The sequence below is a fragment of the Staurois parvus genome, unplaced genomic scaffold (genome assembly GCF_062004578.1).
Source record: "Staurois parvus isolate SC_StPar_1 unplaced genomic scaffold, SC_StPar_1.0 ptg000299l, whole genome shotgun sequence".
In the NCBI taxonomy this organism is placed as follows: Eukaryota; Metazoa; Chordata; class Amphibia; order Anura; family Ranidae; genus Staurois; species Staurois parvus.
This window is the reverse complement of record NW_028318095.1, coordinates 23,670,721-23,688,032: the sequence shown is the minus strand read 5'-3', so window position 1 is coordinate 23,688,032 and position 17,312 is coordinate 23,670,721. Positions and strand designations below refer to the sequence as shown.

The 17,312-nt window shown below is 41.7% G+C and overlaps 1 protein-coding gene across 1 annotated transcript in view; it reads right to left on the bottom strand.

The window, feature by feature from the left end:
• Positions 1 to 1,912: 1,912 nt before the first annotated feature.
• Positions 1,913 to 17,312, bottom strand: part of SLC6A4 (solute carrier family 6 member 4) — a 136,201-nt gene continuing 120,801 nt past the window's right edge. Inside the window, exon 14 of the mRNA XM_089683042.1 lies at positions 1,913 to 13,454. Coding sequence (XP_089539168.1) covers positions 13,380 to 13,454 — 75 coding nt within the window. The 3' untranslated portion in view covers positions 1,913 to 13,379. The remainder of the gene's footprint in view (positions 13,455 to 17,312) is intronic.

Genomic DNA, 17,312 nt, shown 5'->3' with positions numbered 1-17,312 from the left:
AGGGCGCATTGCCTGGTAAGCCGGGAGGGGGGCACTCGATCATCCTCCCCTTTCCTGCCCTGCCAGGCCTGTGCTCGGATCAAGGGTCGGTAGGAATTTGAAGGGGACCCCATACTTTTGCCTCCAATTTTTGGGGGGTTGGGTTCCCCTTAAAAGTCCTACCAGGCCTAAAATGCCTGGTATGACTTTTAGGGGGACCCCACTCACTTTTCTTTTTTTTTTTTTTTTTTTTTACTGTGGGGTCCCTCCTAACCTTTCTACCAGACCTAAGGGGTCTGCTATGGATTGGCGGTTTCTTTTTTTTTTTTATAAAAATTAAATTTTTTTTTAAAAAGTCAGTCCTGCTGAACTTTGCAGGTAGTTTAAGGAGACCCCCCCCCCCAGCATAATATTTAAAGGATTTTTTTTTTTTTTTAACTTTAAGCAATGGAAAATGGTACTTTTTAAAAAAAAAAATTAATTGATTCATGTTCAGGGCAGTATCTGAGTCCCCATACCCCTTTTATGGCCAATAACTTGCATATAAGCCTTCAAAATGGGCACTTTTGAATTTGACGGTCAAGTCCCATAGACTTGCATTGAGTTTGAAGTTTGTGGTTGAATGTTTATTAGGTTTGAACGTTCGAATGCAAACTGAACAGAGGTGTTCGGCCCATCACTATTTCACTATTTATGAACTGTCACCACTAAAGGTCCTGAATTGCCATCAATAGGGATCACAGCTTGCAAAGTTTAGAAAACTTTTTCCAATCATTAATGTTCCCCCTCTTTTGGCCTTCTGCATTTTCTGTCATACTCTCCCCTAACAATTGAGGTAAACAGATCAACTTAGCAGAATTAAGCTGACGTTTGTGGAATGCTTTGCTACAGTCTTTGGCGTTTGTGAATTGAGACTAAATATACAGATCAAATGCATGTATGAGATCTGCGTTACCTGCCAAGGATTTATATTTCTGTCTATCTGGACCCTAAAGAAGAATTTCAGGCAAAATTATTTTCCCATGCAGTGGGGGCTGTGCCTGCATTGCATGGGTTAAATGCTTGTTTCTGTCTAGGGGCTCAGAAAACAAAGATATACTTGCCTAATCCGCCGATCCTCTGAACACTAGACCGGTCCCTGCCGGCCCTGCTTTCACACGCTAGCGGTCTTGTGAATGGGTTGTTCCTGACGTCATCACGGCCATAGACCAGCTCCGGACATGAGGACAGCAGGAACAATCTACTGCTGTACGTGAGAGAGTGCGTTATCCCAGAGGAATGGGTAAGCACAGCTTTTCCATAAACCCCTGGACAGAACAAGCACCTAAAAGTTTTGATTGGAGTTCTGCTTTATAATTACACAGTTCAGGCAGAATAGACCTGACATTTCTGTGATGTAGTTAAGTAAAACGTTCAGGCTTTGTAAGAGCCCTTTCACATGGGCGTTTCATTTGTTTTTTTTGTTTTTTTCCATCTGTCCACTTCTGGAAAGAAAGAATAGTTACAGGGAGCATTAAGATCTAATTGAGAGGTAAGCCTCGTTCAGGTTGGTGTTGGCACCCAAGCTGCATGCACGAAGTGTTTGTTTTTTGCACATTGTCTGTGTTTGGGGCTGCACACCTATACAAATGTGACATTCACCTCTATGCAACTTCTGCATCCACTTCCTAAGACTGCTTGCACGCAGCTCAGGGATGGATACAGATGCAAAGACAATTAATGCATGCAGTATGGGCACCTGTACCTGTCAGAATGAAGCCTACCTCTCCATGAGATCAGAGTGCTCCCTGTCTGAATGACATCATGAAATATCTGCAAGCATTACGCTTGCACATTACATACCTAAACTAGGCATGTACTGAACATGAAAACATATCTGAGGGTAGGTACACTTTAAATAATTAAAAAAAAAAAATGTATTCAGAAAACTTGATAACGATTGAGATATATTTATTATGGCATTATTTTTACAGTAACAGTTACAATACAAGGCACATACTGATGATTTACAATCCATCTTAGAACATTCATAAGTGGAATGGCTGCATAATTTAATACAGATACATAATATACAAGTGAATGAATATATAGATATGTACAGATATGACTTGTGTTACATGCTCTACTAAAGACATAACTATCTCTGATATCTGTGTATTAATGTGTATATACACTATATTGGCAAAAGTATTGGGCCAGCCCGCCAAATCATTGGATTTAGGTGTTTCAATCACCTCCATGCCCACAGGTGTATAAAATCAAGCACCTAGGCTTGCAGACTGCTTCTACAAACATTTGTGAAAGAACGGGTTGCTCTCAGGAGCTCAGTGAATTCAAGCATGGTCCAGTTGCCACCTGTGCAGTAAGTCCATCCAAGAAATTTCCTTGCTACTAAATGATCCATGGTCAACTGTTAGTGGTATAATAAAGTGGAAGGAACTGGGAACAACACCAACTCCGCCACGAAGTGGTAACTGTGTAAAATGACAGAGCGAGGTCAGCGCATGCTGAAGCGCACAGTGTGCAGGAGTCTCTGTCTGCAGAGTCAATAGATAAAGACCTCCAAACTTCATGTGGCCTTCAGATTAGCACAACAGTGCTTCATGGAATGGGTTTCCATGGCCGAGCAGCTGCATCCAAGCCTTACATTACCAAGTGCAATGCAAAGCGTCAGATGCGGTGGAGATGTGTTCTTTGGAATGACGAATCATGCTTCTCTGGCAATCCGAAGGACGTTTCTGGCTTTGGCGGTTGCCAGAACGGTACCTGCCTGACCGCATTGTGCCAAGTGTAAAGTTTGGTGGAAGGGGGATTGTGGTGTGGAGTTGTTTTTCAGGGGTTGGGCTTGGTCTTGGTCTTTTAGTGCCAGTGAAGGGAACTCTTAAGGTGTCAGCATACCAAGACATTTTTGACAATTTCATGCTCCCAACTTTGTGGGAACAGTTTGGGGATGGCCCCTTCCTGTACCAACATGACTGCACACCAGTGCACAAAGCAAGGTCCATAAAGACATGGATGAGCAAGTTTGGGGTGGAGGAATGTGATTGGCCTGCACAGAGTCTTGACCTCAACCCGATAGAACACCTCTGGGATGAATTAGAGTAGAGACTGCGAGCCAGGCTTTCACATCTGATATCAGTGTCTGACCTCACAAATGTTCTTCTGGAAGAATGGTCAAACATTCCCATAGACACACTCCTAAACCTTGTGGACAGCCTTCCCAGAAGAATTGAAGCTGTTATAGCTGCAAAGGGTGGGCCAACTCAATATTGAACCCTACGGACTAAAACTGGAATGCCAATAAAGTTCATGTGCGTTTTAAGGCAGGTGACCCAATACTTTTGGCAATATAGTATGTGTGTATATACACATACATACAGTACATGACACCAAACATACACATGCTGATAGCTGGTATCTCTGTGTGAAAAGATGGATGGCTTTGGATATTTACTTTATACATAGAACCAGCTGAAAATAATATTGCAGTATGCTAACAGATATTTTAGCATACTCCTTTTGTTCTATTAAATTGTATTGATATTTAATAACAGTCTTCAAAAGTGTATATTTCCTGAAATATGAGCTATCATATCAATATTTGTTGGTTAAGTTGATCTGCTGTGACGCAGATATCATTTGGCTTTGTATCAATGTAAAATAGAACTCCTCAGGAACCTGAAAGCACTCTAATGCAAATAATAACTTCAGCTAAGAAGTAATTGCTTGGCCTCTCCTCTTGTACCTCTTGATTTGCTGACAAGACCTCCCATCACATTGGGTTAGCCAGGCAGAAGTTGGTGCTAGAAGAGACCCCAGGATAAGCAATGACTTCTTAGCAGAAGGCTATACAGTGAGCAACAGAAGTATTTGAACACCCTGCGATTTTGCAAGTTCTCCCACTTAGAAATCATGGAGGGGTCTGAAATACACATTGTAGGTGCATTCCCACTCAGACAGAATTTAAAAAAAAAAATTCAGGAAATCACATTATATGATTTTTAAAGAATTTATTTGTCTTTCACTGCTGAACATAAGTATTTGAACAACTGAGAAAATCAGTGTTAATATTTGGTACAGAAGCCTTTGTTTGCAAACCTGGTCAAGAACTACAGGAAACGTTTGACCTCTGCAATTGCACACACTGCAACAGGGATTTTGGCCTACTCCTCCACACAGATCTCCTCTAGATCTGTCAGGTTTTGGGGCTCTCTCTGAGCAACAGAGTTTCAGCTCCCTCCAAAGCTGTTCTATTGGATTTAGGTCTGGAGACTGGCTATGCCACTCCAGAACCTTCATATGCTTCTTACGGAGCCACTCCTTGGTTATCCAGGCTGTGTGCTTCGGGTCGTTGTCATGTTGGAAGACCCAGCCACGACCCATCTTCAATGCTCTCACTGAGGTTGTTGCTCAAAATCTCACAATAAATGGCCCCATTCATCCTCTCCTTAATACAGTGCAGTCGTCCTGTCCCCTTTTCGCAGAAAAGCACCCCCAAAGCATGATGTTACCACCCCATGCTTCACAGTAGGGATGGTGTTCTTGGGATGCAACTCATCCTTTTTCCTCCAAACACAACGTGTGAAGTTTAGACCAAAGTTCCACTTTGGTTTCATCTGACCACATGACTTTCTCCCATGCCTCCTCTGGATCATCCAGATGGTCATTGGCAAACTTCAGATGGGCCTGGACATGTGATGACTTGAGCAGGAGAACCTTCCGTGCACTGCATGATTTGAAACCATGGCGGCGTAGGGTTCTACTGATAGTGACCTTTGAAACTGTGGCCCCAGCTCTCTTCATGTCATTGACCAGCTCCTCCCTTGTAGTTCTGGGCTGATTCCTCACCTCTTATCATCAGTGATACCCCACGAGGTGAGATCTTGCATGGAGCCCCAGTCCGAGGGAGAATGACAGTCATCTTTAGCCTCTTCCATTTTCTAACAATTGCTCCAACAGTTGATCTATTTTCACCAAGCTGCTAAGCAATTGGCCCATAGCCCTTTCCAGCCTTGTGGAGCTCCACAATTTTGTCTCTGGTGTCTTTTGACAGCTCTTTGGTCTTGCCCATGGTAGTAGTTGGTGTCTGACTGACTGTGGGGTGGACAGGTGTCTTTCAAGAGCTCAGACAGGTGCTACTAAGTTAGATTAATGAGTCGAGTAAAGGGTGTTCAAATACTTATGTTCAGCAGTGCAAGACAAATAAATTCTTTAAAAATCATACAATGTGATTTCCTGAATTTTTTTTTAACTTCTGTCTCTCAGAGTGGGAATGCACCTACAAGGTGAATTTCAGACCCCTCCATGATTTCTAAGTGGGAGAACTTGCAAAATCGCAGGGTGTTCAAATACTTCTGTTTCTCACTGTAAATACATACCCAAGCACCATGGGTTTGCTGTAAAATAAAACTAGTGCAAGGTGACAGAATGGCAAGGTACAAACAAATACAGGTTTGCTGTAAAGGTCACTTTTTAATAAAATCTTGGCCACTGAAACTTTTAATCTTCTCCCTTTCAGCACAATGGCTTTCAGAGTATTGAACACAATTCAGTAGTCTGTAATGAGTGGCTTAAAGGCCTTTTGGACAGGTAAACCCGTAGTCCTACAAACCAGAGGCATTTTCACATCAGTCATCCTAACGCTCAACAGCTAGTATGAACATTGCTTAAATGCTGTCTAAACATGTCAATTTTTTGGTCTCAAATTCAGCCATTTTATAAAAATGGCTGTTTTACATTTAAATGCAATTTCTATGCACTTTTAAATAGTGTAATATTCATTGTTTATATATGCTGTGTATCCACTGCTATATAGGTATCATTATGTGTTTGCATACTTTGGGCCATCTCAGCAGTAATATTCAAGAAACTGCTGATTAATTTAGGTAGTGAAGGCAGCAGTTGCACGTATAGGCCCCTTTCACATTGGTGTTCTGATCAGGTCCTCCTTTTCCAGAGGGACCTGACGGAAGGTCCATGCATTCCTATGGACAGGCAGGTGTAAACGGACTTGTGTCTGTTTATGTCCACCTGGGTCCAGTCTGTCCTCTTCCGTTTAGGCACAGCAGATCAGAGGTAGCTGGGTATAAACGGACAGCAAAGCTGTTTATTTGCAGCCACCCACAGAGCGGACTCTGTCTGTGTCCACTCTACATAAACTGAGCAGGCATGGATGTATCATCTATTTTCTCTGCTCACAGATCCCATGCTGATCGGAACCAAATCTGCCCCATGTGAAAGAGGCCTTAGGCATAAGCAATATTTTAATTGTTTTCTCCTCTGAATAACTACGCAGAGAAAAGATGGCAAAAGACCTCAATGGATGGTTGGATCTATAGGCTCAACATGTGAGAGTTTTTTTCAGCAGTTTTGGCCAAAAACATGCGCATGTACATTATATGTATGCATGTTTCTGCCTCTGGGACAAGGAAATGAAGGAAGGACAGTGGATGCCTATTACCATCTTATCTTGGGGTGTACTATAGTGGTTGTAAAGACATTTGTAATTTGGTCAATCACTCCTTTCCCTGATGATTGGATGGTGCAGTGTTGGTGTTGATCGACACAAGATTGTCACCTGATCCAGTATGCCATCAGGAGATGAATTCCCTACAGCCAGCTTAAGAAACATGAAAGCCATTTATTTAAATTCTGTAGTCCAAGTGCATAACTATGACTGCATTTTATGCAGTTGTTTCTCCTTGCATGGTACATAGAATTCTAGCTGATGGCACCAAAATGGTTGCACACAGACAGAAAAAATGAATAAAGCTAATGTTCTGTCTCTAATCATGGCTTGTCCTTTATTTAATAAGACGGCTCTAACCTTATTTCAGGGTAAATGTTTACTTAAAGCCCAAGTCCAGGCAAATCAGAAATGATCCCTTACTGGGAGGCTGTGACTGCACTGCAAGGGTTAGTTGCTTGTTTAAAATGGTTTCTCCTTTCCCCTAGACTACTTACCTGATCCTCTGCTACTCTAGCTTACGGCACTCCCCCACAATCTGGCAGTGGACTGTCCCTTGCTGTCCTCACGTCCAGAGCAGAGCTATGGACCCTTCTCTGGTCTTAATGACATCAGGACACTAGACCAGTGGAGCATGGGGGTGGGAGATGCTGCAAGGAATAGCTGAGAACTGGGTAAATCTTTTTTTCCCCCCAGATAAAGACAAGCAATTAACCCTTGGAAGGTAGGAACAGCCACAAGACCAGGAATAATTTTTAATTGCTCTGGCTTTAATTCACAAATTGTATGGTATTTTAATGTCACGGTAAGTAGATGGTAAGGATAGTGTACAGTAGGTTTAAAGTTAAAAAAAAAAGCATATTGCTCAATCAGCATATTTAATATTATAAGCCAAGACAGGGCAGACGAGCAGTCTTTCATTAGGAACACTTCGTTCTCACCTGTAGTATGGCCAACAGTAGCCCCATTCCCCATAAATAATTAAGAATTTCCATTGCTGAGTTTTAAGGCAGAACCCACTCACTTTTCATATAATAAACACAATGCACACAATTACACACATATTCTAAGCACTTATCCACTTACAAGAGCTCAATATACTCACAAAGAACACTTAAAATGATTACCCTTATCTACAGAATAGCTGTGAAATATATACATGACAAGTATTTATATATAAACACATACCAGAGGTACACCAATGACAGCTAAGGTCAGACATGGGAATCACTAATTGACCTGGGGGTGTTAACATACTTTTCTCACTTTAGTTTGAGATCATATACATACTGACTGAATAAAAACCAAGTGATTTTGGCTTAAAGTATAACGAAACCCTAACTAGTAATGCACATCAATCACTTCACTATATTAAGAGGATGTGCATCTCTGGATTTTTTTTGTTTGTTTAAAAGCAACTTTATTTGTCAAAGAAAGCCATACGCTGTACACAACTCTGTGCGCGACCCTTTGCTATGAGTGCGCACATCATAGCAATATGTAGTACAGTAGCTGGGGGCTATTCAAAAGGCTGGTTGTACATGTGAACCAGCAGTTCAAGTGTCATTAGGTCCCTCAACCGGGAGGAGGTTAAACTACCAGGTTTATTATTGGGTGATTTACTGCATTTTTAGATCAAAAACAGTTGAATTGCAATGGCTTGTACATCCAAAGCCTAAAGATCTCATTTTATTTCATATATTTAGCTTTAACACATTCAGTAAAACTGTAGAAGTGTTTACAGTGGTACCTACTATCAAATTCCAAAACTCATTTTTGTTGGACCACATTTGAGTAGAAGTGACTTAACCTATCAGCAAGTAATGAAGAAAAACCCCACAGGAAGAGAATACGCAAACTCCATGCAAACACGGACCCTAGTTTAGGAATTGGACTCAGAACTCTAGTACTACAAATTAGCAGCGCTTGCCCTGTGCCGCCCAACGCAAACAATGTATTCCTCTGGTTTCCTGAGCACAACTTTGGGTATAGTCACAACTGTGTAAACTAGAGTAAGGTTAGATGATTATCTCCTCTTGAAAAAATAGATGCAGTTGTATCACTTGGCAACCGCTGAAACACAAACCATGAAGCGGTGATAAACCTCTGACTGTTTATATAGGTATGCTAATATCCAGCAGCTGTCTATCGTCTCAGCTGAGTCTGCAGGGGTTATTTGGAAAATTGAATTATGTAAATGGAACATTTGATCTTAACTTATGATCTGCCAAAACTATGCACACTGTAGTTTTCTTTGTTCTGCAGATCTACTGTAGAGTAATAGTGTTGTATACTTAGATTTTTAGAAATTAATATACAGTATAAAGTAATTCTATGTTCCTTCCTAATCTACTTTTGTGAAACAAGGATATTTGCACATTCGGAAAGTCTGCTGTCAGCATTATTACTTATGTATTGTGTTATTGATGGAAATATGTTTTTGCAGCTCATTTTAAGGGATGTTATGATTTAATTTATTTAAAGCAGAAATGCACTGAAAAACTCAATGGAGAAGGAGATTTTGGCACAAGACGGGGTTCAGATTGCTACAGAGTTCGATGAGTACTGGCTCGGGACACAGGTGCTATTTAAAGTGGACCTTTCCCCCCTTTCAGTAAAATTCCCATCAGCATGTATCTCTGCAACACTTTTTGCAGAAACTCGAAACAGGCATCATGAAAATAAAGGGAAAAGCTAGTACTCTGCACACGTTCACTGGGTCATCGCCTCGGGTACTGATTCAACACAACTGTCCGGTAACTGGTATTTTTTTTAAAGGTAGATGTCCGCAATGAGAGAATACATAATTTCTCATGACAGGTTGCTTTTGTGCTTTTTAAAAAGGAAAATGTTGTCTTACTGTATCATTACTTCCTTTCTTTTCAACTTAAGATATTGAGGTATTTTTAGTCACTTATCTTACCAAACTTATATTTGGACACATAAGGGGATATTTACTAAAACTGGTTCACTTAGAATGTGGTGCAGCTGTGCTTAGTAGCCAATCAACTTGAACTTCAGCTTGTTCAATAAAACAATTTCAGCTTTGACAATAAAACCTGGAAGCTGATTGGTTACTATACACAACTGAACCAGGATTCTTGTTGCACTAGTTTTAGTAAACCTCCCCACAAAGTCTACCTTTAGCAAGCCCACCCTTGTTCTGAGACATATACTAGAATAAATCAGCTAAAATGTGGTAGTTTGGAGGTATGCCCCCTGCCCCCAGGCACCGCTCTCATCTACTTAGTGGCTAGTGAGCTGTCCAGGCCTATTGGAACAGCATCTATGGTCGTGCTGACCTAGACCCTGGACCATATTCCAAGCAGAAATCTGGTTCTGTCCATTGTGGTCCTAATTTGCTTTATTCTGAAGAAAAATGTTTAACGCAAGCTATCCCATTCCCTCTTCTACCATTACAATATGAAACTCCCCCTTGGTCCTATTGAGCAGAGAGCAGCATTTTAGCAGCCATTTGGCACACCTAGTGCTATCATAGAAACTTGGCCCTGTGTAAGCTCCCAATCAAACCCACTCGAAACCTACACATGGGGGTTTTTAGGTCTCCGGTAGCTGAAGCAAGTGGAAGGTGTCCGCAGCAAGGGGGTACCTTTTTCTATGCACTAAGTGGGTAAAGGACAGGTTTGCTTTCAATTTAGCTTGCAGCCCTAAATTTACTCTTGGGAAATGTGAATTCCATCATAGTCATGAGTCCCCTTTTTCTCTCCCAAACACCCCTGTAATATGCTGCTGTGTGGAATTATACCGTGTTTGGTAAATTCTGCAGCCCTTCCACCTAATTTTCCTATATGTAACAGACAAGTGAATAGTACAGTTACATCATGAATTACATCAGAAATTTTATATTTAGAAATATAGACATTTAATATATAATAGAATTTATAATAGTTTTAATTCTCTGAATAATCTATACTTAAAAGATAATGTTTAGTCTTTGACACTTTAAAGTATTCCATACAAAAATAAAATGTAACAAAAAATAACTAGGAGCTTTAATACCTCATTTTTTACACTTACAGAAAAAATAGATTCAGCTACTTTAACATATTGCAATAACTGCTAGAAAGAGGTAAAGCTATGCCTGTGGTAACTTGACAGGACCCCAACCAAAACTTTCCTCGTCACTTTGGATAGAGCTGGGAAGTGTTACATCCTCTGTCTGGAGATTTTCCTTCACTTCTGTCACTGGAAACCTCAACAGCCTACAAGCTTAGTTCTGTGACATAATTGTAAGACAAGACTAAATAAAAATTAGAGTAAAGTCACTATATGGAGCAGGTATAAAAACTGTACCTTTACATTAATGTGTTGTAACTGACCCCCCCCCCCCCAAACTATAGACACCAAGACCAAGCGACTGCAGTCCTCATCACTGAGCCAGCAGGCCATGGCATACTGGTATCTTCCTTAGGACTTGAGAGAAGCCACATACTTACAAACAAGGAGGGAAACCGCTTTTCCATTGGGTTCCATGAAGAACCAGCTCAGTATAAGGCCTAAATCTGTCTGAGTTGGTGTGAAGGAGGTTGTTGGCTGATCAGAGTAGAATAGAAGCAAGTATCTAAAGGATAAGAAGGGTGAGGTTGAGCAAGTAGGATTCTCCAATGAGCGTGGATTCACACATGTGCGGTGCGAACTGAAGCTCAGTTTTCATAGCTAATTGACAAAGTAGTTTGGCGTTTCAGGTCAGGTTTACATCAGGATTAGGTCAGGATTTTATCCTTTTCACAACAGAATGATGTGCAATTCAGAAGCATTCCCATAGAAGTCAGTGGGCCTGAACTCACACCTGAGCCAGATCGCACTACTCAGAAAACTGACAGAACTCTTTCAATTTGCACTGAATCCACACCCCAGCATATGTGAAAAGGCACAATAAAAAGCAATGTTCTTTCACATGTCATGCAAGTTGAATGTGGTTCACAACACATCCAATTCGCATATGTGTGAATCGGCTCAGAGTGATTTCCCATTGCTTTCTGACCCTTTCTCCCCGAAAAAAAGAAGTGAGGGTGAACTCTCCTTAATGGGCCCACAAACAGCAAAAAACATTGACAGAGGCAATAAGCCTTCTCAAACATTTTTATTGGAGTTGATACTGTTAAGAGACACAGTTCATCAACTGTAGAATCTTATATATTCTAATTATTTGTGTTATGTGTAGTGTTAGTATCATTACAATTGACAAGAATCTGTTCAGCATTGGCCTTGGTGACCAAAACTGCTATGCACCCATGAAATGTTACTCACATACACATCAGGATCGGGGGTAATCAATGTTTTGTTGGTCAATATTTCTTTTAGAAATGCCACCACATACACTAACATTGACGTTCGGTGTGCAGAACAAACATACCGCTATTTAATCAAATCAGGCTGTAAACAGTCTTTTTTAAATAAAATAATAAACATGTTATGCATACCTGCCCTGTGCAGTGGTATTGCACAGAGCAGTCCCAAACCTCCTTTTCACAGGTCCGCCGTCCATGCTCTGGGCTCCTCCTTTTTTCAGTGCACCACCATTGGAGGCCACTTCTTATGGGGGCGCATCTGCAAGCTTGCTTTGAGCCAGGCTGTGTGTGTTTATTGACACACACAGCACCCCCTGCTCTCAGGATTTGACTGACAGCAGCAGGAGCCAGAAAGAGACCAGAACCGCTGCAGCCAGGCACAGCACTGGATCAAGATTGGGCTCAGTTAATTGTATAAGTGCAGGGGTGATACAAATACAGGGGCATTTTTTGTCTTAATACAGGAAACGCATGAAAGTAAAAATGAACCACTTTAACTTTTAGTTAGATTAAGGAAGGGTTGAAACCCTTGTCAAGTTATTTCTTGCTGTCTGTGTCCCGCTGGGGAGATTTTCTTCCATTTTGTCCTGGAGACACAACAAGAAATTAAGTTCTCATTGTGGAGAGTTGTCAAAGGAACAGGTGTCCATTGCCTGATTTCCCCCTCTTCATATGACAATGAAGGGTGAAACTCACCAATGGAGACCCAGCCAAAATAATAATTTATCAAATAGTTTAACTCTTCTTTACTCTATCCTAAACTAGGAAAAAAATTGCATTTACATACACTTTGAAGCATAAACAAATATAATTTTAATAAAAGACAGAAAAACATAAATACAAGGTCCTCCCTGTGCTACATATGAAATGTTGGGTGTAAGCTGGAACAGGCTTACTAACCTACATGGTTCCAGTGACACTTCCCAAATGCACAGCAGTAAAAGCCCCAATACAGAATTCTCCATACACTCCTACATAGGGTTCAACAACGGCACTTGACTTTTACATATAGATAAAGGAAATCTCTCTTTATGCAAAACACCTCTTTCAGACACTTCTGATGGAAATAGAACATTTCCAAATCCCACATGACATTTATTCAGAGACCATTAAGGTCTACTTATTTGACTGAATTCATTGTGCCAAAACTAGAAAGGGACCAGGAAGATGGAGAGTGGCTTTTTCCACCTGAGAATTCTTTGCCTTGTGAAAGTTTACCAGTAAAGCTCAATTTGATATAATGACTAATAAGGTCATTAAGTAGCTGTTATATATTCAAACACTCTGGGTTACACCCAACATTTATTTTCACACTGCACATCTAGATATTTTACATGGAATAAATGACCCAAATATTTCTTTGTGTTCAGCATTCTCAAATAATTACCCATAAAACAAACATGCACACCACCTTTCCATCATGGATCAATGACATTGTGATTTGGACCTTTTAGTCTTCTTGGGCGTTCATGCTATAGACTGAGAAGGAGCCCAATCTTCAGAGTTGATCCAGTGCATTGAGGGTGGATGAACCATACACAGTATGAGGTTTGGAATAGTTCTCTTTAGGCACAGAATGGGGTGCGTAAAGTTTGCAGACAGGACAAGGTTCTGCTTCTAGGTTACACAGCATTCATATGAATACCAGCCATTGGTATCTCTGTGACCGTCTCTGGGGTTATGCTCTTGATGAAGCGCTATAAGGGAGGCAAAGTAAAGTCAATAATGGTGACAACATTCAGAAACTTATAGAAGTAAATACAATTCCCCCCCACTCAATTCCTGTTCTGGTGTCAACCCAAAATTGGAGATTTTCTTTCACTTTTGCTGTTAACAGTAAACAGGGCAAATAGAGAGTGAATCTCTCTAATGGGTGCGCATGCAGTAATAAAAACCTGACAGGGGTTCTAATTCTTCTCTACTCTATCCAAAACTAATTATGCGTTTTTTTTGTGTGGGGGGGCTTTGACATATTCTTTAAAGCATAAGTACATCTCTGACATACATGTCCATCTCCCCATGTTTTATACCTTTAGGCTACATTCACACTGGCGAATAGAAAATTCCTGCCACTACTATTCGCACGGTCTCTGATTCCTGCTGCGGATCTCAGCGTGTAGGTGCGGCTGCTGGTCCTGTTCACTATGACAGGGCGCTGGGGCCTGCAGCTATTCGCTGCTGTCTGCACATTAGCCGATTAGCTTTGGTGATCGATGCTGGATGCATTTTGTGTGCAGTGATCACCACAGGTAATTGCTGGCTGTGCAGCGAGCCCTGAACAGATGCAGCCGCCAGCGACCTGTCAATATAGTGAACAGGGCTGACAGTGCACCTGCCCGCTGAGATCTGCAGCAGGAATCAGAATATTCCTGCCGCTACTATTCGCACTGACTCTAATTGCCACTCTGAATGTAGCCTTAAAGTTTTTGCTAGTACAGAAGAATACCTGCTGGTCTGCCAGAAATGCACTCTGCATTTGGGTTTAATACCACTTCAAGAGCTAACATTATACTGCAGCTTACCAATTCTTATATGTGATGGCTGCATTCGTTTTCTTTTTTAGGTTGTCTGTCTATTTTTCCTCTGGTGATCTGTCCAGTAAGTGTTTCTGGAGTTTGGTCTTCACTCTGTTAGTGCATTTAAATCTGCTAGTGCATCCAACACTCTTCCCCCCAAGCTGACCATACTGCTATTCAAACGTGCTCTCTGTGCTCCTTCATCCAGAGTGGTGGCACTCTAATACAACGTGTGTTACTGGCCAGATCACCAAAGGGGAAAAAACCTAAGAAAAGAAAACTGATGCAGCCACCACATCTGATTGTTAAGCGGCCATATATTACATATTTGGTTTTGTTTTTAATACTGCTTTAAGCTTTTTGTAGGTTAATGCACAGGACTAAAGTGGTGTAAGGCTGTCAGGAATGGGTTCGCTTGCTGGTGGTACTGTGGCTGTAATTCTGGTGTCCATCAGTGGCTGCCAACAGCTCTTAGTAATTAGTCATCACCTGAAGCCGGTTGCTGGGAAGATATTTAGTCCTTCTCTGCTACTTCCGCTTGCTTTGGTGTTGTGTCCATATGCCCCTGATCTGTGAAACTTGTACCTGTACTCTGTTTCTGATCCTCGCCTGCCTGCTCTGCCTGCCTGCTTCTGTTCTCTCTCTCCTAACTTGCTCCCTTGGCCTGATCTCCTGGCTCCGACACGGACTGTGCTTTTCAGCCATATCCTACTGTCTGTATATAGTGTTTCAGTTGGTTTATGTAGTTTGTTCATCGTTAACACTTTCTCTCATTCGATTGATTGGTTTCCATGTATTGCAGGTTAGTTTACATTATGGTCCATTTGTAGTAGCAAAGATTTGTTTCAGGGCTCCTAGCAAGCTCTGCAAGATACAGAAGCATTTGGCAACTTATGTGCCTGCTATACATTTCTGTCTAGGACACAGCTTCACTTCAGGGTACCAACAGCCATATTTTCATACAAAAAATTTGCATTTAGGCACTGCAGGATCCATTCACTAAAGTAGATCTCATGTGCTATAGAGGTGTCTAGACACTTTTTCCCTAAATATTGAATGCGATCCTGTAATTGTTAATTCACTAAGGCGTTTTGCAGTATTTACCGCAAAGCACTTGGTAACTACTGCATATAACATTAAACTCAATTCACAAAGGAAATAAATAAATGCATGTGGTAATTAAGAAGTGGTCCATGCAGTAGTTAAGGAATGTGTTGGATTTTAACTGGTTATGGAGCCAGAAGCCAACAGAATCTTTAACAACCAGTAACGGTCATGGTTGTTAAGGAGCGGGCAGCTGCCGTGCCCTTAACAACCGATGACTCATCAGATGTCAGCGGAGTTCCCGGCTGACAGCTGAATGTAAACTAAAGAAATGCTGGCAATTAAAAATCCCGTCTGGTATGGATTTTAAGGGGAACTCCACACCAAAATAAAATAAACAGCGTGGGGTCTCCCCCAAAATCCATGCCAGACCCTTATTCAAGCATGCAGCCTGGCAGGTCAGGAAAGGGGAGGGGAGGGAAAAGGTAGCTCTCCCCCCTTCTGAACCATACTAGCCCACATGCCCTCAACATGTGGGGGGTGCTTTGGGGGAAGGGAGCTTCCCCCAAAGCACCATGTCCCAATGTTAATGAGAACAAGGGCCTGTTCCCCACAACCCAGGGCTGTGGTTGTGGGGGTCTGCGGGTGGGAGGCTTATCAAAATCTGGAAGCCCCCTTTAACAAGGGGGCCCCTAGATCCCAGCCCCCCTTCCCAAGTGAATGAGTATGTAGTAATAGCACCCCTACTTATTCACCAAAAAAGTGGTAAAAGCGGGTAAAACCACATATCTAGTTTTTGATAAGTCCTGTATTCAACCACCCCACCAAAAAAAAAAAAAAGTAAAAACAGATGTCCCCCAAAGTAGATCCAGTGTCAATCATGAACACTGGCCGCTGACCCAGGAAAAAAAAAAAAAAAAAAAGTCTTCACCTGACATTGGCTCTCACCAACTGACAGCTCCAGCCGCTAAATAAACTAAAGGGCAGCCCCACTTGATTATGTCAATGAGTGGCCCACCCCTTTATGTCCTCAGCTTTTTTATTTTTGGGTCTGCAGCTGGTGTTCATCGTGGTTGACGTTGGATCTACTTCAGGGGACATTTATTTTTGTTTTTTGGCGAGGTGAGGTTTGAATATAGGACAAAAACTGGCTCTGATTTTTACTCACTTTCACCACTTTTTTGTTAGTGAGTCAGGGTTCTATGTACCCCATACTCATTTACACAGGAGAAGGCGGGATCTGGGGGCCCCTTGTTAAAGGGGGCTTCTAAATTCCGAAAAGCTAGCTGCTCGCAGACCTCCACAACCACAGCCCAGCTTGTGACGATCCCACGATCGCTGTCACCAATATGTGATGAACACGGCGTCAGACCCCAGCCCTTCTCACCAAACTCGTGACCGAAGGACTAGCCAATCTAAAACCGCGATGTCACGTGTGTGACAATGCCACACCCAGCTGCACCCTGCGCAATGATTTTCCAGATAATTGGACCACAATCTATGTACCGGCAGCCTGAGTGATTGTTACTGGGTCAGGTTAATTACGCAATTAACCCTTCACACTGCCACCACCTCCTTTTTGTACAGAGAAAGAGGAAACTCAGCAATATCAGCAATAACACTATAATGGTTGAGATAATCGTCTATTACATGGTCACCGCAGGCCAGTTATACAGAGTAACCCTCTAAAGAGTAAACACAGTAGCTCTCTTTTTAGAGGCAGGAATTCGTAAATTGCAATTAAGAGCTATAAAAACAGCTCAACACTTTCAGAAGGCAAGATGTATTACTAAAAGGTCAAAAAGGGTGCAATAAAAATATTTACAGAAAAAAGATGTAACCATAATATATATAAATATACAGAGAACAACAGCACAGCAAAGAGGTAACAGAAAGGAGGTTAAAGGGTTAAAGTACTTGCCAATCAGCCTTGGGTTTGCAGATAAAGTTTCAAAGCGAAAGGGTACGGGTCTCCCCAGGTGGTACTGATGTTAA